At 33.0% G+C, this 22,543-nt stretch overlaps 1 protein-coding gene across 3 annotated transcripts; it reads left to right on the forward strand.

The window, feature by feature from the left end:
* The first annotated feature begins 6,789 nt into the window (after positions 1 to 6,789).
* Positions 6,790 to 21,666, forward strand: LOC145620455 (F-box protein At5g03100-like). Of its 3 annotated transcripts, none has more exons than XM_081675132.1 (12): positions 6,790 to 6,925; positions 7,149 to 7,319; positions 8,010 to 8,864; positions 8,959 to 9,102; positions 13,224 to 13,491; positions 14,822 to 15,131; positions 15,543 to 15,615; positions 15,793 to 15,852; positions 17,754 to 17,858; positions 18,028 to 18,298; positions 19,731 to 19,798; positions 21,391 to 21,666. In XM_081675132.1, the coding sequence occupies exons 2-6, from the start codon at positions 7,236 to 7,238 to the stop codon at positions 14,827 to 14,829; spliced, it is 1,359 nt and encodes a 452-aa protein (XP_081531258.1). In that variant the 5' UTR covers positions 6,790 to 6,925; positions 7,149 to 7,235; the 3' UTR covers positions 14,830 to 15,131; positions 15,543 to 15,615; positions 15,793 to 15,852; positions 17,754 to 17,858; positions 18,028 to 18,298; positions 19,731 to 19,798; positions 21,391 to 21,666. The 3 variants fall into 3 exon arrangements, with proteins under 3 accessions (XP_081531258.1, XP_081531259.1, XP_081531257.1); XM_081675133.1 differs by having other exon boundaries at positions 18,107 to 18,298; XM_081675131.1 differs by lacking the exons at positions 14,822 to 15,131; positions 15,543 to 15,615; positions 15,793 to 15,852; ... (2 more) ...; positions 19,731 to 19,798; positions 21,391 to 21,666 and having other exon boundaries at positions 13,224 to 13,747.
* The last annotated feature ends 877 nt before the right edge of the window (positions 21,667 to 22,543 follow it).

The raw sequence follows: 22,543 nt of genomic DNA on the forward strand, positions 1-22,543 counted from the left end.
CAAGCCACGTCTAAATATTAATTACTCAAGCGACTAATTAATTCCTTCCGAATTAATTCGTCGTGTCGATTCATTTGTTGCTTGGGTGTGACCCGAAGGGTTCAGTCAAGAATAAGCTGTAATATTAATTATACATTACTATTATTGATTGGAAGCGACCTCCACCTAGGCATTCCGATCACTTGACCTCACTGAATAATTGGCTTTCTAATAATTCCGAACCCTCTATCAGAATAATACACTTGTTCGAAGGACACCATTCCTTTCAATGAGTTGCATTGAGATCGAGAGTGATAATCTATCTAGTGGTGATTGAGGCAATGAGGAAGCGTATGTATGGCCCTAGTTCCAGTGGTGGAGCCAGTACTCTCAAACGGGGGGACAAATGAACATTATATTGTTTTACAAAAATGTTCGGGAAAAAATTCAATACTTGAAAACACTTAAAGTTCAATAGCTAAATACAAATCTAAAATATGGAGTACTTGGTAAAAAATTCAACATCATGTACCAATATTTTCTCTAATAAAAAAAATCAAAAATATGGAGTTCTTGGTAAAAAATCCAACATCATATACCAATTTTTTCTCTTGAAATCTTTGCTTATGGGTTGGGAATTTTCGAAAATTTCAAACATGGGATAATTTAGCAAATTAAATGCAATATTGCACACTATTATTTATTAAACTTGACTATTTTACCAAATATAATTTAAATAAGTATATGTAGCAATTGTCAATAAAAAATGGAAGGAATACTACATTTAATAATTAAAAAAAAAAAAACAAGATTGTAAAACATCACATCTAGGTTCGATACTTGCATCTTTAGTAAATAAGCCCACCCCTCTAACCACTACACTATCTCATTTGGCTAACACAATATTGCACACTATTATTTATTTAACCTGCCCTTTTTTTGGGGAAGTGGGGGGATAGTTGTTCCCCTTTGTCCAATGCTGGCTCGGCCAGTGCCTAGTTCCTTTCATCTAATTATGAAGGATATTTTAGATTTTTTTTCTTCTAATTTTACTAGTGTTTCATGGTCTATGGTAAAGCGAGGGGGTAATAATGTAGTACACAAATTGACACACTTTCAACCATGGGAGTTTGGCCAACGGGTGTGGAGTGTCTCCTCGTATTTTGGAAATTTTTTCGGTTGATCTAGATGGGCTTTTTTTTTTAAAAAAAAAAAAGTTTGAAGCTGTCACTTCCAAAGTTATTCACTAACAATTTCCACTTTACACAGAACACTAACCAACTCATACAATTAATTAAGTGAATTCTACACTTACTAGTTTGCAACTGCATTTATAATAAAATGTAGGTGACCGTCAGCTGATGTTAAAACCGCAAAGGTAACACTACCTATAGAATTGCATATTTCACACTCCACATGACACTATTAGTTTGCCATAATGGCCATGACAAAAGAGTCATCCTAACCACATTTTTTTTTGAGGAAAACTCATCCTAAACACATGATAAATTGTGATTGACTTATGTTATCATACTATCCTTTCGTTTGTTGTAAACTCAGTTTAGTTAATGTAATTTCAGTCGTTTTCAAAATTAAAAAAAAAAAAAACAATTTATTCTAGGTTTTTTTTTTTTTTTCCACTCTCTCTCTTTAACGAGACAAATTATACAAGCTTTGGTATGTAAAGATAATATTTGGGAAAAGAAAGTGTAAATCTAATATATAATTTAAGAGTTGTTTTTACAACTTCTCACCACAACACTCTAAGGCCCTGTTCTTTTGAGCTTCTGGGCAGAGCAGAGCAGGGGTCAGCAGAGCAGAGCCGAGCCGAGTAGAGCAAATTTCAACATTATTATTAATACTATTATTGATGTTATTATTATTATTATTATAAAAATATCAAAAAACTTACAAAGTCAATCAATTTACAAGAAATTGGTGGGGAGCCGAGATATAATCTAGGCCCTCACCCTTCTAGCTATAGCGAACCTGATCCTGCTGAAGATGTGAGTAGCTGCACGAGCAGCAATATCCTGAGCCTTAGCGAACGCCTAAACCCACTTCAGCAACGCAACAACATCCTTCTTGTAGGCGTCGTTTGAAGTGCGCCTACGTAAAAGCATGTGGTGAATATGCTTGGCACTCATAGGAAGTGGGAATTGACATTACGATTAAGGACAACGATTAGGGACAAGGAAAGTAGGGAGTCGCCAACAAGTTTTTAAGGAACTTGTAAACCGTTCACGGATCATTATAAGGCAACCACGAAAAAGGGACAACGATAGGCAACAACGATTGACCCATGAAGGTTACACCCCATTCATAATCCATGAGATTACTAACTCCATATGGTTCGGAACCACGAAAGGAGGATCGGGGATGATGGTACAAAGTGAGTCATGGAGTCACATTCGCCTGTATTGGCCTCTACTTGACTCTTATTGTGAAAAGTATTCCTGTGACCTCAAAGGCATCCAAACAAAGATTCAATTTGCTCCAAACTATTATTATGCTAAATTGGTTGAATATTAATGCAACATATAATTCTATTCATTAGTGATCACTTGATTAAACAACAAGATTAAAAAGGAACCTAAACCGATCGTCCAAATTATCTTATTAGGCGTGATTTTCAATTACATATTCCCTTTAACATGCAATATGGTGATCATAATAACAATAGAATAAACATTAATATTGGAAGCAATTCAACAATAATAGCGTTAGTCCAATCAAATAATAATAACCCTAATCATGATATTAGCAATATAAAATAAAATAAGTAATTAAATTAATTACTCACATTCCGCGCGTTCCTTTAAATTGCTACATCATGAATAAATTGTTAGTAACTTCAATAAAAATAAATCAAATTGAAATTAAATTAAATAAAAGGAGAGTTGATTTGGTCAAAACCCTCAGTTATTTGTACCTTCCATGCCTTGGTTTAAGTATAGAATTTCGGGTTAAGTATGGACTCCTTGGAGTGCTTATGGGAAGAATGGTGTAATTAGAAATATAGGTTAAAGAGGGGAGAAAGAATGATTTTTGGTATAGGGAGAGAGAGAATGATTTTTGGTGTTGAAGAGAGGAAGAGAGAATGATTTGATGATCAAGCTTGTTGATGATTGAAAAAGGGGTGATATGACCTCTATTTATAAGGAAAAAAGAGGGGTCGAATCAAGAAAAGATAAGAATTCGAATCGGATAAAACTCTTGCGATAGACATCAATTTTTGCGGTTTTTGTTTTTATCATATCTTTTGATCCAGAAATTGGAATAAGATGAATAAGATATCGTTGCAAAGCTCTTGAAGTCTACTTTCTAACCCAATTAGAATCAGATTAAAATATTTTGCAGAATAAAAGATATAATCGAAATAGTGGGACGGGGTTTTGGATAGAGTTTCGTATATCGCTCATATCTTTTTCGTTATAGCTCGGAATTAATATTATAATATATCAGTGGAAAGATAATTTCAAGGGCTATCCGACCATTTAAGATTTAGATAAAAAAATATGAATCACGAAGATAATATCTGACCATCTTTGAATGTCTTTCAATTCGAATAGAATTAGGACTTTCAAAAAGAAAAGTTTTATTCAATTTCAAATGCTTTAATCTTATCTTTTCAAAAAGGATAATTAAGATATTTTAGAAACTCATAGAAGCTTCCAATTAATCTTAATGGTTTTAGAAATAGGATTAAATCCTTTGGACCCTCCACATGATCATTGGGTCGTAGGTAAGATGGGCTTAGATTCGGTTTAGACTCAGTTTAGTATTTTGGCCATAACTTATTCGTTATAACTCGGATTTAGGCTTATAATATATCGTTTGAAAGATCTTTTCAAGACCCATCCAAATATTTAATAAATGGACCCATATTATGGACCAAAATAAACTGGTATAAACATTTTATAAAAAGGACATGAAATGAATGATTTTAATGGACACGAAATAGATTATTTTGGGTTTAAAGGCACGAAAACAGGAAAATAAGTTATGGTTTGGGAAAATGGGCTATGAATTGGATTGGTTTATGAAATGTATTGAGATTGAACATGAAGCACTCCTAAGATTACATACTCAACCAGACCAATAATGACGGTGAAAGGTTGTTCATCATCGGGTTTGGTTTTGGGGAGACATTTTTAGGTGTCTACAGAAGCCCCCACTTTGATTGAGTTTGTAGAAACGTCAGTTTCAAAAACGATAGTCAAAATAGTCGATTGGGACGGAGAATGATTTAAGATGTTCTGCGATCCTAAATCACTTTGTATACGCCAATACCTGCAGAAGAATGTTAGTTCCACAAATAAAAGAGTAAAGGGATAGAATGCATAACTGACACCAGTGTATCGGTGACAAATGAGTTTGGTGGCTTCCTATGCTTGAAGGAATCCACCGGATGATACTTTCCATGCTCGAGGAAAGTCGACAGATGATATTGGCAGTTTTCTATGCTGAACATCGCCCACTGAATAGACACCCAAACCACCATAAGCAAAACGTAAGGTGGCAAGTTGCCATTGCCAATCACCAAAACCAGGCCCTGAAGCTGTTACAATGTGCTCCAAAGAAGCCCGAAGGGCCATGTCAAAAGAAACCTGTGTTGTTTCATAAAGACGAGGAAGACAAGTGCGCATAGAAAAGTAGAGTTTCGAAACCCTTATACACGCACGTAGAAGCAACAACTCGCGTTGGGGATCATCGAGCTTAGCAACAACACCCATTAGCACAACGGTCTTCGACACTCTCTGCGAAACAAGCTCACCACAGAAAGAGGAATCAACACTGACAGGATCACCCATCAACTTAACACTATGCACAGGGCGACCAATATTCGGAGGAAAGACACTATCATCATCATCATTATTAAGTGCATATACCATTGATTTAGGTGAGTGAAAACATAAATATATGTGTACCATATTTAACATATGTTAATAGAAGAAAGAAAAAAGGCAATGGTTTACTAATATTTATTTCACAAAATTTTAAAATAAAATGATTAATGAGTAATAATGATTTTACTTATAAATTTGTCTTGATCATATATTTTTAACACTAAAAATAATAATGATATACAAAGTATTACTTGAAAACAACCTGTTTTTTTTAATTCCTAAATTGTATGGAAAGATTTGAAAAAGAATTCAACTCAATGAACTAACAATCAATACCCACATAAAATGTTTCTACACATTGTGATTCTAAAATCAAATATTTATAAAACAAAATTGTTACTAACTGTTATTATTATTATTCATTTATTTTGAAAGAATTGTTATAATTATTAGAAATTATTAATAATCTTATTAAATATTAATTCTTAATAGTTTGAATTATTAAATATTATTATTGATAATTATTATGATTAATTGGTGAACTGTTGAAGATAAAAAAAATAAATTATTATGATTAATTATTATTATGATTAATAAATATTATTAAAATTATTTTTAATATTAATAATTATTATAATTATTCAAAATAATAAATTATTATCATCAATACAATATTAATTATTAATATTGTTATTATTAATTATTATTTGAAAATAGAGCAGAGTAGATTTGATTTGAGTAAGAAGAGTAGGGCTCAGCAGAGCAGAGCAGCTCTAGAGAACGGGGCCTATTCTATGCATTCTATTTTTTTTTTTTGGATAACATCCTCTCCAACTCCCACTACTTTAACCATATCACTAATCACTTCCACTTCTCTTATCTATTTATTTTTTTTAACATTATAACTTCCACATAATTTCTTTTCTTTTACATATACATACGACATACGTATATTCCGTGCGTTAGCACGAGTATATAGTTCCTTTATCAACAATTCACTTAAGCACTCATAATTCCCCCATTTCACTCTTTTTTTTTTTTTTAAACACTACGTACTAACATTTCACTTTGTTTTAGGAGTATTATTTTTTGATACGTAGTATAATATATGTCATGCATTAGCACGAGTATACAGTTCCTTTATCAACAATTCACTATAGTACTCTAAATCCCCAAGCCTTCAACTATATGCATTTTTTAGGGATTACCCTCCAAACACTTTTCACTTCTCTAATCATAAAAAAAAAAAGGTACAACACGTTTTTGCGCAAGTGGCCTCACCGAATAACAAGTCTAAGGGCCTGTTCTCTTACGTTGAAATTCAGTTCAGTTCAGTTCAGTTCAGTTAAGCTCAATTCAGTTCAGTTTAGTTTAGTTAAGCTCCTAATTTCCTTCTCTTATAAAATATTCAGTTCAGTTTAGTTCAGTTCAGCTGAGTTTAGTCAATTAGAACAGGCATTAAGTTACAACATCAAATCAACTTTCCATATTATAAAATTTTTTTTCTTATATATCTCATGCATTTTGCACGGGTACGCTCTAGTTTAAACTAATACTACTCCCTCCTTGTTTTTTTTAAGTGTTACACTTCCCATTTCCGACCGTGTTTTTTTGAGTGTTACACTTCCGTTTTTGGTAAAAAGCTACATTAAAATATTATATCTCTCTCTTCTCATGGGCTCACCCAAACCCACTACTACTTTTTTTATTATATTTTTCCTCTTACATTCATTAATTTTCAATAAACTATTAACCTCACTATCTTTCTTTTACAATTTTTTAATACTCCAAATACCCCACTTACATCTTATTTTATTTAAGTCAATTAAGTTGCCTAAAAATATGTGCCGGTCAAACTGTAATACTTAAGAAAATACGGAGCGGGTACATACTATTTTAAAATAAAAAAAACTAATATTCTGTACTTTTTTAAAAAGTTATACTCTAAACCCTTATAAGTCTGCGGTGCCATAGAATTGCTCTATCTCAGAATAGTCAGATATCCATTGAAGCGCACTCAACGTTCTCCATTGAAGCGCAGTTGGCGTTTTCCGTTGAATCTAGTTCTTGTATCCCCCATTGAAGCAACTTCTGAGGTAATTTGTTTGTATTTGTTATCATCATATCAAATATCCCTAAAATTATGAGATCGATAATTGAATCAAATATCCCTATAATTATGAATCAAATTTGGTATTGCACAACACTTTAATGTTAGGATTTAACAATGAAATCAGAGCTCTTTTCCCTCCTGCCCTGCCTAGGGACGGGCCTGTATATGATTTGATTTCATTATTTGATATCTTTCTTCTTCTGCAGTTCTCTTTGATTTTCAGATCGAGCTAATTAAATTAAAATTAAAATTAAAATTAAAATTTTAAAGTAAGGAAAAGCTCCGACTGACTAATGGAGAAAAAGACTCCATTATCACGAAGACTCGCGGCCAACAATAATTCTCGGTTTTTCCTTAAATCTTGCAAGCGCAACAAGGTAGTGTGTAATGATTGATTCTTTCTTTTCGTTTCTAATTAGGATGGTTTTTGCTCATGTCTTGAATGATAGAATTCACTTGAATTAAGTATCATTGCGAGGATACTCTGGACGGTACTCCAGGTTTATAAAATTTTATGTTATTTTAATATGAACTTCTTGTTATTTTAATTTATATATATATATATATATATATATATATATATATATATATATATATATATATATATATATATATATATATATATATATGTTATTTTAAAATAAGTATATGTTATTTTGTATTTGCATGTTTTTTTTTTTTCAACATTGATCCTTTCGCTATACTTTAGATTTATAAAATTCAAGTTATTTTGATGTGAACCTCTTATTATTTCAATATTTATATATGTTATTTTTAAAATAAGTATATGTTATTTTAATAAATGCATGTTTTTTTTTTAATTTTTTTATACATGATGTTAAAGTAAATAAGTGAATAACATATTATTTTAGCAAAATAACACAAGGTTTTAAGCAAAATAACATAAGGTTTAGGCAAAATAACTCAAGTATATTGGGTATGGAGCAGTGGAGTACCGTGATCCAGGAGTATATAATACTAATTGATATTTAGGAGGAATTATATAATGGCTAACTTGGCTTGTTGTTTTTGCTGTCATCTCGCATGTGGATATCAAATCACTCAAGAGTAAGAAAGCTTATGTTGATGTGTGGAAAGATCTTTTAAGTCAGTTGCCCAATGAAATAGCTTTAGAAATATTGTCACATCTCCCGGTGAAGGAAGTTGCAAGACTTAGTCTTGTTTCCCAAAAATGGAGAAAGGTTTGGCAATGTTATCCTATATTGAACTTTGAAAATTCAAGACCAACGGAACGAGTTGGTAAGAAAGAAAGGCATGCTTTTGTAAGTCGAGTCAATCGCATTCTAGACCAACATCTTGGTCACTCTATAGATGAATTCAAGGTTATTTATAACTTAGACAGTCGATCCGCTTCTGATATCGATAAATGGGTTGCTTTTGCGTGTGCAAAACAAGTCAAAAGGCTTGAGCTAGACTTCACCGACACCTACATCGGCAGTAGTGGTAGATACGAGAAATATACTTGGCCAATCCAATATCAAATGCCCCATAACTACCACACATGGGGGCATGCCCTTACATCCCTGTCCGTTAAATGTGTTAATGTTACAGATGAAACTGTTGAATGCTTTCTCAATTCTTTTCCCTCCCTTGAGATGTTGTGCATTTCTAAAACGAACGTTTTGACTACCATAAGAGCTTGTTCATCATTATCCTTGAAACACTTGGAGGTGACTCTATGTTTTGGTTTAAACACCATTGTTCTTGATGCCCCAAAGCTTTTGTCGTTTCGTTACGAGGGGTCTACTATAAAGCTGCATCTTAATAATGTCTCCTCACTTTCAGTGGTATCACTTGGTACCCTAGCACGAGATAATTCTATAGCTTATGCTTTTGATCCTTGTTTAAATTATTTTGCGCAGTTGGAGTATTTAGAATTGAAGATGGATCTGTGTGATAAGGTTAGTATATTCAAGTCATGTCCAGCATCTATCTACATTATATTTGGTTTATCACTTGATACAATTGTATCTTTTGTATGAATGTTATATGCAGTTAAATCAGCAAATTGATCACTGCCCAGTGTTGACAAATCTCAAGCATCTCACACTATTTTGTTTTATTATTAATGAGCGAAGTCTTCTTGGATGGACTTCTTTAATTAACGCATCTCCTGTCCTGCAGAAACTGACTTTAAAGGTTAGATGTTTTATTTATATGCTAATTATGGCTAATCTTCTTTATTAATTATAGTTTTTTTTTTCCCTTCTTATGTTGTCTTGAAAGTTTTCCCTCTTGCTACTTATGGCTGTGTATACTATAAAGTAAAGCCATAAACTTTAGATTAGTGCCAACTGCCAAGACTGCTGATTTCACTTTCATGACCAAATTTAATTCTAAAAATCTATTGAAACTTTCGAAAATTCGCTTCTTGGATATGAAAATGGAGGTTGAAATTTTGATTGGATGCTGATCTTAAAAGACAATCTTGTTGGTAACAAATTTATTGTTTATCTTTTTTTTTTTTCAATAACCAATTTCCATGTTAACTTTGACCAATATAGGTTAGCTCCTAGGACACCTTGTTCTTTGAGCTTTTTTTTAGTGCAATGCAGTTTGCTCTATTCAGTTTAATTTTACTCCACTGCCTCTACATCTTAATTCAGTTGAGCACAATTCAACTCAAAAGAACCCGGCTGTCCACCGTGAGTTGTATCTCTTCCTTTCGAGGCATTGTCTATGCTGAGGGATCAGTGATGCGTGAACTGGTTTAGTTTGTGTTAGTCGAGACACCATAATGTGTAGATCGTGGCTCACAACCACCGCCATACTGCACGACGACCACATCCACCGTGGACCATCTCCTCACAAGACCCAACACTTAGATTGTTCAGATGCTGAATGCTGAAACTGGAAGTTTAACCATTAGTCTGTCATCATCTGACGAAAAATTGATTCTTAAGTTACACTCAAATGTGTCAAATTTATAACCTTTTTGCTGTTGTAATTTGAAATTTTGGCATGTCTGATCAGGTCTCAGTGTCTTTTTTTTTTCCCCTGAAAAAAAGTCTGGTATATATAGTGTTGTTAATAGTACATATAGTTTATTGTGAATTGTCACAATTACTTTCAATTTTTCAATCAAGTCTAGTTTGAATTCTAGGTGGGTATAGTTGCTGAAAGAACTATGAAAGGAATGCTGGAAACCTGGATTTGTTAAGCACGTGCAAATTGAAAACTGGGATAAATAAGGTTCTGCTGGGAAAGAAAGTTGGTCAATGTAACAAGCAGCAGACTTTAATTGAGGATTAAGGATGTGAATCGAAGGACACATTGACATGTACTGCAGGGAGTCTAGACTGGTACTGTGGAGGCTGAAGGTGGCATATGATGAGATCCTTTTAAGAGATGTGCAATCAATGATCATGGAAGTGATGGATGTTATTTTTATGGGTTCCTTTTAATTTTAGAAGTGACAGAGCTTTCTGTCGAGAATAGTGACTTATTGTGTTAGTTGTAACAACCTCTTTCACTGAAGGAATCATGTGGTAAGGTTTTCGTTGAATACGAATTTTTTGTGTAATAAGGTGAAGAGTATGCCGTATGAACATCACTATAGTATTCCTTACCTTAGAAAAGAATCTATTCTTCACGTAGGTCCTTTCCGTTGTGTTGTTTCTTAGAGCATGCTTGGATTGAGGGAAATGTATTACTAGGGTAATAAAAGTCAAACTAAGTAAAATGAAAGTAAATATGGAAGGAGGAGATAGCGATGGTGTGCTTGTAAGAAAAAAAATGTAGTGATGGTGAGGTATGAAGTGAAGAAAGAGGCTCATTTGGGGGGTAACACTTACACTAGGGGGAGGGTGTGTAACTATGACCCTCATTTTGAGGGTAATAATTCTTCCATCTCTCTCATTTCCTCATGGAACAACTACCTTATGTCATTTGTTAATACTATACCTCAGTGGCGGGCGGATCCAGAAATAATATTTAACGGGGTCAAAATGCATTTCATTAATTTTTATGGGGTCATTCGGTTAAAAATACAAGTAATTTTAATATATAAAAAAATTATTTAATAAGATTTTTTTTTTTTTTTTTTTAATATTCAAGTGGGGTCAAGGGACTCCACTAAATACCCCTTAATCCGCCACTACTATACCTCCTACAACACCACCTCTAATTACTTATGTTTTTTCAAGTTTGACTTTTATTACCCCACAATATATTACCCCCATTCTAAGCATGCCCTTAATATAAGTGAAAATAATTAGGAAAATTTGATTCTAATAATCCAACCTTTGACCGGTCTTAGTTTATTACTCCAACCTTTCAATTATAGCTGATTACTCCCACCTTTACACTCATTCTATTTTATCCAACCCAACAGGTCATCTCACCTTCTACAACAAGTTGCCTGTCCACATGTCGCGTTATGATTAATCTAAAAATATTAATCTTTATTTAATATTTCTATTTCCTCTTTTCTCTTTCCTTTCCCCCTACCCTTCACCTCCATGAAACCCGACACTCCCAGCCAACTTTTACACCCTTCCCCAACCACCATGGCCAACCTGCTGCCCTTCCCTTGCCACCCCAATCACCAACCCTTATAATTCACCTTCGGGCCCACTTCCCGAGGGTTGCCGGACGAAGATTTCAAGGAATACCCCAATCTACGAAAACCAATAGTTCACCACTAACCAAAACCCACCCACGAAACAGGCAACCCATGAAAACCAACCCATCAAGTCTTTTAAGCAAGAAATTAAGGTGGATTTTTGCGGAATTTCTGAATTGGATGATGGGTTTTGGAGCTTGAGTTCCATAGAAATGGAGGTTGTGAGGAATTGGGGGAAATGAGGACGACATTGTCGGGTAATGGAGGGAGTGAGAATGAAGATGATGATGATGAAGAAATTAATCGAGCTTTCATGGTGGTTGTTAATTGTTAATCGTTAGGATTGGAAGCTGAAATTCTGGGTTTTGAGTGAGTGATTTGTTAAACTCACATTCGCAATTTTTTTTTTTTTTTTTTTTTTTTTTTTTTTTTTGGGTTGTTGTTGGAGTTTTTGTTGATTGATTTTAATGGAAGGAGAAGGAGGTGGATTTGCAAGGAGTAAGAGTGAGAGAGAGATATTGAGGTGGATTTGTGGGAGGTGGATGAGGTGGTGGTCGGCGGAAAATGGATGGGGCGGCTGGGAGGTGGGGTGGTTGGGGAAGGGGAAAGTGGGTGGCGGGGAAGATTTTCTTTTTTTTTTTTTAAATGAAAATGGAAAAACAAAAAAATTACCTGATGAGTAGGTAGCCAGTCAACTTGGCCTAATAAAATAGAATGGGGTGTAAAGGTTGGAGTAATCAGCTATAATTGAAAGGTGGGATTAATAAACTAAGACCGGTTAAAGGTTGGATTATTAAAATCAAATTTTCCAAATAATTATTGTGCTCAAGTGATCCTGTTCTTCAACCCAAAATTGACTTTCTATGGTCACACTTGTAGACAAACATGGTTTGTTGAGGAAAGTAGAAAAAAGTCTCTTGAATGTATTTTAGACATGATGATGCGTATGGTGAAAGCTTGCTCTTGAATGCTATCTGTATTTTGTGAATATGGGAGTCATTTTAGCTGAAATGCAAAATTTTACTAATTAGCATTGAGGCCAACTAGTAAGTAGATTTTCCATCTCTATTATATAAGCCAAAATATAAAAGGTATGGTGTCCTATAGTTACCTAAATGACTTTTATTAATGTTTATATTTCCATTTTAGTGTCCATTAGATTTTTGCCGCATAGTTCTTTCTGGTTGCTGTCTACTTGCTGTCTACTTGCTGATAATTATAGAACACTGCATTTAGGATTTAATTTGTCCTTAATACCCCTTATCCATTATAAAGAAGTGGACATTTACTATTTGGGGAAGAATCTGATACTGCGAGAGTATTAGAGGTGGGGGCATTTTGAATGCAAATGTTATATCTGCGTGTGTGTGTGTGTGTGTAAATGGGGAAAAGTAAAGGAAAGTGGTGAGCACACCTTATGGTAAAATATTAAAAGCACGTCTCAAAATGGAATAAAGTACAATGTACGAAAATTTTATGACCGCCTATTTGGAGAAATTGTCCAAATCTTTGAGGAACGAATGGATTATAAATTATATGATGTTGCTCTTGGTTACTATGAATCAAATAAATCTGCTTATTTTATTTTTGTCTATATGTTTCTAATCAATGGGGTTTGAGCTTTGAGTTGTTTATGAGCTGTTGAGGCTTTTCCTTTTGCTACTTCATTAAAATTCCTAAATCTGTTCATATGCAGTTGATTATCTCAAGCTTTTCTAGAAGTTATATTAGAAGAGAAATACAGAAGTGTGATGGACACCCTCTGAAGTGCTTGAAGACCTTGGAAATTGTTGGCTTGAAGGGCTATTGTGTTGACCTGGAGTTTGCCATGTATGTGCTCGAGAATGCTATCATGCTGGAAGAGGTGGTTATAGATACGCGGTCGCCGTTTTCGGTGAAAGATTCAAAGCCAAACTTGATGGCACAAAAACGTGCGATGAAGCTTTCATCAAAACTTCCTCAAGGTGCGAAGCTCATATTCAAGTAACTCGACTAGTTTCAGGAAAAAGATTGAAGAACACACTACTAAGTCTAAGTCCTAAGAATAGTAGTTGCTCAGTTGGTGTGACTCTTCTAGTGATCTTGGTCAAGTACTCAATTGAATAAATTATCTTGTACTTTCAGTCTACAAGAGAATGTTGTTGGTCTAAGAAACATCCTGGTTGCCAAAGAGAACAAGTTGTCAATTTATAATAAATTTAGTCAAATGAATTTTTTATATCTACACTCTTTAAAAAGAGAGAAGACCACGGCACTGTTCCTTATGAACAGTAGGCCAGTGCACGGTCACTATTACCCTCTTACTAATATGTTTATTACAAAATTGCCATTTGTTCATACTTTTCCTGCTTTTCCTCGCTATCAGTCATTTTGAGGGGGCTTTCACTGTCACTCATCCTCATTTGCTTTTGCTATCACTCATTTCTGCCTTGCCTTTTGATCTTGTTTGGTTTTGGTTTTTCTCTTTTTATCCATGGTCGTTTTCAAATTTAGAATAGAATCGGTTATTGGTGTTGTTGGATTTGCCGTTCGTTTGATCGGATTGTGTGCTGCAGTGATCGTTTGAATCGGATTTTTTGAAGTCTATTAATATTCATCGATATGCTCAATCTTGGTATCATGTTGGGTTTCAGAGATTGCTTAAGGAACCCTTCTCTTCTCAATGAACGTAATTATGTGGTATGTTCTTAATCTCTTTTGTAATATGTGAAATGGGGTTTTGTGTTTGATGAATTTGAAAAGGGGGTTTTGATTTTTGTTGAATTTGGGAAAAGGGGGTTTTGAATCTTGTTAAAATTGGGAAATTGAGTGTTATTTTTTTGTTGTTTTCTTTGATAATATGAGTTGTACTTGCGAGCTCTCCATTGAAGCGGTAAACAACTTTTCTGAGGTAAAGATGTTTTCTTGTGTAATAGTCGAATATCAATTTCACAATCTAGGGTTTAATTGTTAATATAATACCAAGGCAGAGAGAGGTATTGACGACCGTTTTGCCCCTCTCTTAAGGTGACCACCGTTAACAGCGGTCGTTCTTTTGCTGGTGGTTTCTCCGACCAGCAATCTTCAATTTTCCGGAAAACTTTAATGTTTTTATTTATTTATTTATTTATTTTTTATTTTATAAAGTGTGAAGCAGCCTTTAATTTCTATATATTCAACATGAAGGTTTTGATCTTTTTAATTTAATTAATTTGTGTAATTTTGTTAGTTTCTCAAATTTAATTGATTTAGGGTTTTGATGAGGTTTTTTTTTTTTTTTTTTTTTTTTTTTTTTTTTTTTTTTTCTGTCTGCAGCTTATTAGGAGCAATTCAACTCTGTTTGTCTGCGCAGCTACTGAGTAAATAGATGCAATGGTGGTGGCTACCAAAAGGGGAGGGAGATAGAGAGTGTGTGTGTGTGGTAACAGGGGTGAAGGGTTGTGTAGTACTAATCATAATCGAACAAGTGTAACTGAGAAGATTCAAGAGGAGGAGAAAGCTCGTGTTACTTTGCGTAGGAGTATCTTAGTTAGGTCTAATGGATTCTTGAAGATGAGTTAGATTGCGACTACTTCAACTCCGAACAATTCCACTCCAACTCAGTCGTTCACTCAGCTTCCGCCCGGTAGACTTCTAAACTTGATAATTACGGAGTTTTTTTTTTAAGTTCTAGATTATCCATTACTTTGATTATAATTTTATTTGTTAAGTATTTTTAAATGATTAATGCTCATGATTGATTGTTTGAAGCTAATCAATGGTTGTTTGGTGCATGAATAAGGGGTTTTGTTTTGTGGGTCTGCTGATTTGATATGTTTAAGAGTAAAGGGTAATAATTTATGGTAGTACTCGGGTATTTATTGACAGACAAAGATAAAGTTCTTTTTTTAAAACCGAAACACTCTTTTTTTTTTCTTTTTTTTTTTTTCACTTTGAATCTATTTTATAATATATTTTTGGGTTAAATTTTGAGTGGATTAGCTTATTTTATGTCATATACCCAATAGACTGACGCTTCGATTGTGCATGTTTCAAGAGAGATGATGGAGCAGAGAATATCCCTATTTTTCTCTAAATTTGAAGAATGTTAAGTGCAAGGTTGCTCTAAGGTATAATGTTGTTACCACAATCTCTATTACAGTGATCGTTAAATCTTCTATAAAATTGGTTTCTAATCAGTCATTCATCTATTTTTTCTCTTTCTTCCTACTTTCTTTCTCTTTCCATTCCTATTATTCTCCTGTCATTTTCTCACTGTTGCTCTCTTTCACACTCTTTCATTGAAGGTCGCGTTGGGTTCTCCATTGAAGCGTGTTCTGAGCTTCCTTTGTTCCCATTTAGCTGAGGTAATTATTGTTATTATTTACTTATGAAATGTGAATTTCTGGATTTCCTGATTGTGCAATTTATAAATTTCTATTCAAACTCTTGGGTTTTGTTCTTTCTTTTTACCTGCTTCACTTTTTTTTTTTGGGCTAATTTTGGTTGTTTTTTGCATTCAATTCCTTAGTGGGTGTTGCTTAATTTTGTTGATTGTTCTGTAAATTTTTCTTGTGTCGGTTGGCTTTTCTAGGATTGTTGGAATTTTGATAATTGATCTGTGTTCAAACTGTGAAAACGGCTGGTTTTGTGGTGTTATAATTTGTTTGGAATACCCAGATCTGATATTTGTGTAATGTTTTGTTGGTTAATTGGGTTAATGATTTCTTAATTTGTGTGATTATGTCTTTCTTGATTTTTGCTGGATCATGATAAAACTTACACCGTTTTGTGAAAATTTTGATAATTTTTTTTTCTTGTCGTTTCACATTAGATTGTTGGATTTGGAGTTAAGATTGATGATGAATCTCATAACAATTTTCTGATTGATTTGTGTTACCCCATTTCACTTTACTTCAATAGTAAGAATTTACCCTTGTTGCTCTCACACCGTGTGTAGAAAAAGTTTAGTAGTTATGAACTTTTGTAGTTAAAAGCAAAAGAAATAAAGATTAATGTTGGCTATGTTGGGTGTTTAAACGTGCCCTTTGATATTGTAAATTCTTGGCAAATTCTTAAATGTATAAAAGTTGAGTAAGAAAGGAAGGCGGTGTACAAGTAAGAATTGAATATAAAATTTGCAATTTTATAAAAGAGAGAGAAGGGGATCAATTTAAAGATTCAAAGCTTTCTATATGGAAAATTCTTGTAACAAATGCGAGCTTGAAGTGAGTAAAATGCCTTACATTGAGCTGGAGTACTAAAAAGAGTTGAGCTTTACGGTCTTTGTCTTCTTTCCTATAATTTTATATTGAGCTGGGTTGAAAATTGTGATCAGGCTGCTGCTTCTTCCTATACAGAATGTTAAGATGTAGTCTGGGACATGGGGGTTTACAAAGGTGGAGTTAGTAATTCATTACAAAATTTCTTAATTTGAATCTTTATGCTGAGTGAGGCAATCTAAATCATTGTGTATATATTTTTAGTCCGATACGAATGGAAATATACTTGGATTATACTATGTACATAGAAATAACACATAACTCAGACAATCAAACGCTTTACTGTCTTTTGAAGTACTTGAACATGAGATTGTAGTTGCATCTATAATCCTTATATTTTTGGATTTGTGCTGTTATAGTTTAAAGTTGTGTTTGATGTTGATGTTAGAGCACCTGGAGGTATGTATTATTGGCAAAAATTCTATTAATTAGTAAACTTTCTTAGCTTTGTCCTCCTTGAGCAATAGTGATGTGATCACCCACAAGCTTATCACTATGAAAGATGTCACTAAATTGATACGACTTTATGTGATTAATATGAGTTTCTTGTGGGAGAAATGGTAGTTATAAGAAGTATTTTAAGATGATTTAGTACTCTCTGCAATAAATTTTGTGTTTAATTCCAATGTGGGTACATGTGGGCTTCAAACAATATCTGTGGATTATGAGCTACTGCTTTCTTTGTTTATGCTTTTCTAATTTTTTTTAGAATTTTTGCTACTTTGTATATGATAGAACACAATCAATGCTCACGGGGCATTAAAAGAAGTATTCTGTTCAGAATATGGGTTTTTTCCTTTTTAGAATTATGTATGGAATTGGAAGGATGAGTTTGGCTACATTTTAGCTGACATTTTGAAGCGAAGCAGAGTATAATAATTCAGGCATGAGATTTGATCTCGAGGCTAGGACAGCTAGGTATAGCTGATTATGAGAATGATCATACTTTATATTTTTGGTCTGCTGACTTCTTTGTTAAATTTCAGAGCAAAAGAGGATGAGATCGAGTAGAAGGAACAAGTTCAAGCTATTCACCCTCTTATGGAGTGTGCTGCAGAACGTCAACCTCAGAATCCTCACCGTTCAAATGGGTAAGTTCTATCTTTAAGAGTTCATATTTTGAAGATAATCTTGAAATTAAGGTTTCATTTTCTCTACACAAGGTGCCATTTGAAAACTCCAGGATATATGTTCTGATTGTGTCATTATAGCTCATTTTAGTTATTTTGCAATATATTGAAGCACACCTCATGTTTATAGGTCTCAAAATCTCTTTACGTTCTTCTAAGCTTCTACTTTGTTCACATTTGTGACCATGGGATCGCCATCAACTTGACAGTTGGAATCCTACCTCATGTTGACAATTTTGCCCAAATTGGAGGCTATATATCAGGATTTCTATTTGGGTTCACGTTACTTTTATGCCCTCGATTTGGGTGGTTGGAGCGTCACAAAATGCCGGAACATCCGAACATGCATGTGTGAAATTCAAATACTTGTCGTATGTATTGGTGTTACTACTTCCTGCTGCGTAAGTCTTTTCGTTATGATAAAAGTCATGATGCATTATTTTTTCAAAAACTTTAATGATGGGTGTCAATTTTTCCTCAGAGATCATACATCATGTAGTTATATACACATGCCTATACATACATGCCCTGTTTATGTCTTCTGTAAACTTTTAATGTTAGTTACATGTACTTTATGCTTTCCTCCTGATGACACTTAATAATAAATGACCTTTTAGGTGCATCCTTTTTAATTGGCATTAGCAAAGGAGTTAAATTTGCTAATAGATTACTGATCATTCGCTTGACAACATTATATCACAAAGCTTTAAAATAAATACTCAACACAGCCAACTTGATTATCTACTATGAAATTTTCAATGTTCCATAAAGGAGTGCCTTTTATGAGATGTTGTGACGTCTCTTTTTAGTATGAAATTTACTTATTATATATTGCCATTTTGCTTTACCATTCTAATTAATATCCGTTGTTTTATTTATCCTGTCTGTGTAGTGTACCACCCTTTCTTTAATTATATTATCATTTTTTTATTGGGTTAAAATATCTAGAATATTTATTTCTGCCCATAAAAATTATGGTGGTGGATAGATTGAAAGATTTAGAAGTATCGTAGGAGCTGATATGATGAAGAGTGAAGAGAGAAAAGAAAAAGTATACTTGAAATAGAAACATGTTATGAAGTGTATATACCAGGTTATGTAAAGGAGCTGATAATATTTGAGGGATGAAAAGAGGGGTGAAATGAACAAAGGTCATGGAACATATAATATTGGGTTAATCAACTCAATTTTTTGATTATATTGATTATAATATTGTATTTGATTATACAAAGGTCACTTGTATAATATTGTTTTAGCCCTAAAATGAACAAAGGTCACTCATCATGTAATCGCAAAATAAACTTGAGACCTAGATTAACCTAATATTTGAGGTATGAAAAGAGGGGTGAAATTAAGAATGGAATTGGTAATTTGTTGTTTCTTTTTGTCAAAACTGCAAGTGTTTGGGAATCACTCTAAGGATTCTGTTTATGGGTGTCTAAAGTGTCAAAGATCTATGATTTTTGTTTGAACTTAAAGAATATTATGCCCCAAAGGAAACTGGTATCTAAGAGTTTAATATTCTACTATATTTGTTGGTTTATCCAGGCAAATTTTTTGGTATTTTTGCTGCTCTATATAATTCTCAGCAGATAAAGGATAATACATACCTTTAGCTGTTGTGTAATACTTTCTCTACAGTTAAAATCTAAAATCTAATAATGCCTTCTGTTGTGTATTGCTTTATCTGTTGTTAGAATGTAATACATACCATCTTCTGTTGTGTAATGCTTGCTTTAAATACTACCTCTTACCTGGATTATTTTGAAATTATGTACGAGAACTATACTTTGTTCAAGTTATGATGACTTACATTTGATTTTAAATTTCCAGAACAATCATGAGCACATATTTAGTATTCTTCGAATTTTAAAGGTGGAGCCATGGGGAAATTGGGCATGGTACTCTTCTATTCCTTTTCTTTTCTATATTTGGAAGATTGTTATATGAAAGATAGAAACTGTTTGTTCATTAGTTTAGAAAAGTAGCAATATTAGTGAAAGTTAAACTTATTTATTTATTTTGTATACTTTTAAGGTTGGATTATGAACTTCTGGAACTAGGTGAGCTAGGTATATATATATATATATATATGCACTAGGAGTTGACTATAACTTTGCAATTTTATAAAAGAATGGAGAAAGAAAGAGTAAGTTCATTTTTAAGAGGCCATTTCTAGAGTGAAATAAAGGAGGTAATATGTTAAATATAATTACTACAGAAGGTAAAATGGGGTAGGAGGCAATTAGGATTAACCTAACTAAAGTGTTCAAGCTGTAAAATAGGAGCTAGATGGAGGAAAAGGTAACAAAAAGCTTTGAGGAAGAATGATAGGAAGGAGAAAAAAAGATAGTAAAGATGGAGAAATATGCAAGAGAAGATACCAGACAATGAAAGGGAAGGAAAAATTGAAGAGAACTACAAGAAGAGTGATAAAAAGAGAAGATGGGAGTAGGATCAAGTAGGAATTGACTTTATAAGCCAAACCTAAAACAGAGAGAAAAAGCAATAAAAAGAAAAGCATTGTTAAAGCCATTTTTAAAGTATATTTGAGGAATAGATAATGAGCATTTTTACTTTGTAATTTAATTTTCTTTTCTTTAAATTTCATCGTCGTTTGGTAATTATTTTGTTGTTTTTGCTTCTTTTGTTGCAAGGCTTACCAAAATGATGGCCACATAAGCGTTATTTTTTTTTTTTTTAAAAAAAAAAAAAAAAAAAAGAGAAATGCCTACATAAGCTAGTTACATTTTCTTAAACTAATTTGTTGAGAGAGAGAGAGAGAAACTTAAGAAGAAAGATCACCTGAAAAAGATTAATTAAGAAGAAAGATCAATTTAGAAGAAAGGTAACTTTAGAAAAGAAAGACCCCCTAAGAAAATCAAGAGACCACTTAAGATAGGTCACTTAAGAATAACATATAAATTAAAGATTAAAAAAAAAAAGAAGTGAATTTCTAAATGCAAATATTTGTTTTTAACCACTTAAGAATAACATTATGTTTTGATTGTTTTTGAGAGGCAGTAAATACATTTTAAAACATTTATTTAAGGATAACCTATGCAATTTAACTTCAAATAATGCTTCTCATTCAAAGATAAGCTATTGTAATACTTTATTCTTGAATAACTTTTCTTTAATAGACCTCTGATTGAAAAAAGACATTGAGACTTTGTTTGTAACTTTTAATGAAGGACTAGGTGTGAACCTTATTTTCTATGATGCAGTTTTCTACTGTTTTATATCATTATTTTCAATCATCTGTGATTAGTCTTCTCTAATTGTCACCTTAATTTGAGGTGATGAGAGTATAATTCTAACCAAGAAAATATGAATTGTATGCTAGTTAACAAGATGGTGCTCCAAGCCTAGCTCGTGCAATATTCTAAGTAATCTTGTATGCACCAGCATTATGTAATAAAAGGTTTAGGGACAGTTAAATTTTATTCATTAATTTCTAATTGTTACTAATATGAAAAATGCTCTTTTGCAGTTTGCTTTTTTATTTGCCAATTTTCAAGTTATGGTGATGGATTGATGAAGTGAGAGTTCGATGCGCGTGCTTTCAACATATTTTAGTTTGACGAATCAATGATTCATAAATTTGTATATTTACAAATAAACTATGTTAAGGTATTATTTATATAGCTTAGCTTTTTATATTGAGTATCCTATTATGGTGCTAATATTATAATTTGTATACATTGCCTCTATTGAGGTGATGCTGTAAAGACAAGATTTGAAATGGATGGATTTGATTGATGTGAAATTATTTATTTTAGGATTGTAATTTAGATTTAGGGTTTAAATTTTGAAGGTTGGTTTCTAATACGTGGTGTGTAATAGTCTATATAAATCTTTATTTTCTTCATATTGTTTTGCTCAAATCCTAGAGTTGATTTCTTATTATTAAACAACTATAATTATCACACCATTCGATTAATGTCACCTCAACGAAATACGTTGAATATTTTTGTTGGTTAGCACTTACGATGTCGTTATTATGTTGATATATTGAATGATACACATGTCACACATTTGCAATATTTTAAAGAATTAGAGATGGAAAGAGAGATCATTTAAGAAAACCAAGACAATTATATTGGGGGATAGAGAGATGACTTAAGAAAAATAACTTAAGAAAATATGAACAATTAGGTTAGGAAAATAATAATTAAAATGCTTAGACGGAGAGAGAGAACACTTAATAAAATTAGGCAATTAGCTTAGGAAGTGCAACGGCTTAAAAACAATAGTTACTAAATGTGTCAATGTGTGTGTGAGGGAGACCATTTAAGAAAATTAGGGCAATTATATTAGGAAAATGCTACAAAGAGAGACTACTTAATAAAGATTACTTAAGAAATAAGGGTAATTAACTTAAGAAACTTAAGAAACTCAGGGCAATTAGCTTAGCAGAAAGCCATAGAGAGAAGAAATACAGTTAAGAAAATTAGGATAGATTGCTTAGGGGAGAGAGAGAGAGAGAGAGAGAGAGAGAGAGAGAGAGAGAGAGAAAGAGAAAGAGCAATTAAGAGATATCACTAAAATAAGTTAGGGTAATTAGCTTAAGAAAACTCTTTTTACCTAAGAAAATGGCTGATTAAGAGAGAGAGAGAGAGAGAGACAGAGAGAGAGAGAAAACC

Source organism: Chenopodium album, chromosome 27, assembly GCF_948465745.1.
Source record: "Chenopodium album chromosome 27, dcCheAlbu1.1, whole genome shotgun sequence".
Taxonomy (NCBI): Eukaryota; Viridiplantae; Streptophyta; class Magnoliopsida; order Caryophyllales; family Amaranthaceae; genus Chenopodium; species Chenopodium album.

Coding starts and splice junctions, on each gene's coding strand:
- LOC145620455 (XM_081675131.1), top strand. CDS start 7,236: ATGGAGAAAAAGACTCCATTATCACGAAGACTCGCGGCCAACAATAAT. Junction 8,865..8,958: donor AGATGGATCTGTGTGATAAG/GTTAGTATATTC, acceptor TGTTATATGCAG/TTAAATCAGCAAATTGATCA. Junction 9,103..13,223: donor TGCAGAAACTGACTTTAAAG/GTTAGATGTTTT, acceptor GTTCATATGCAG/TTGATTATCTCAAGCTTTTC.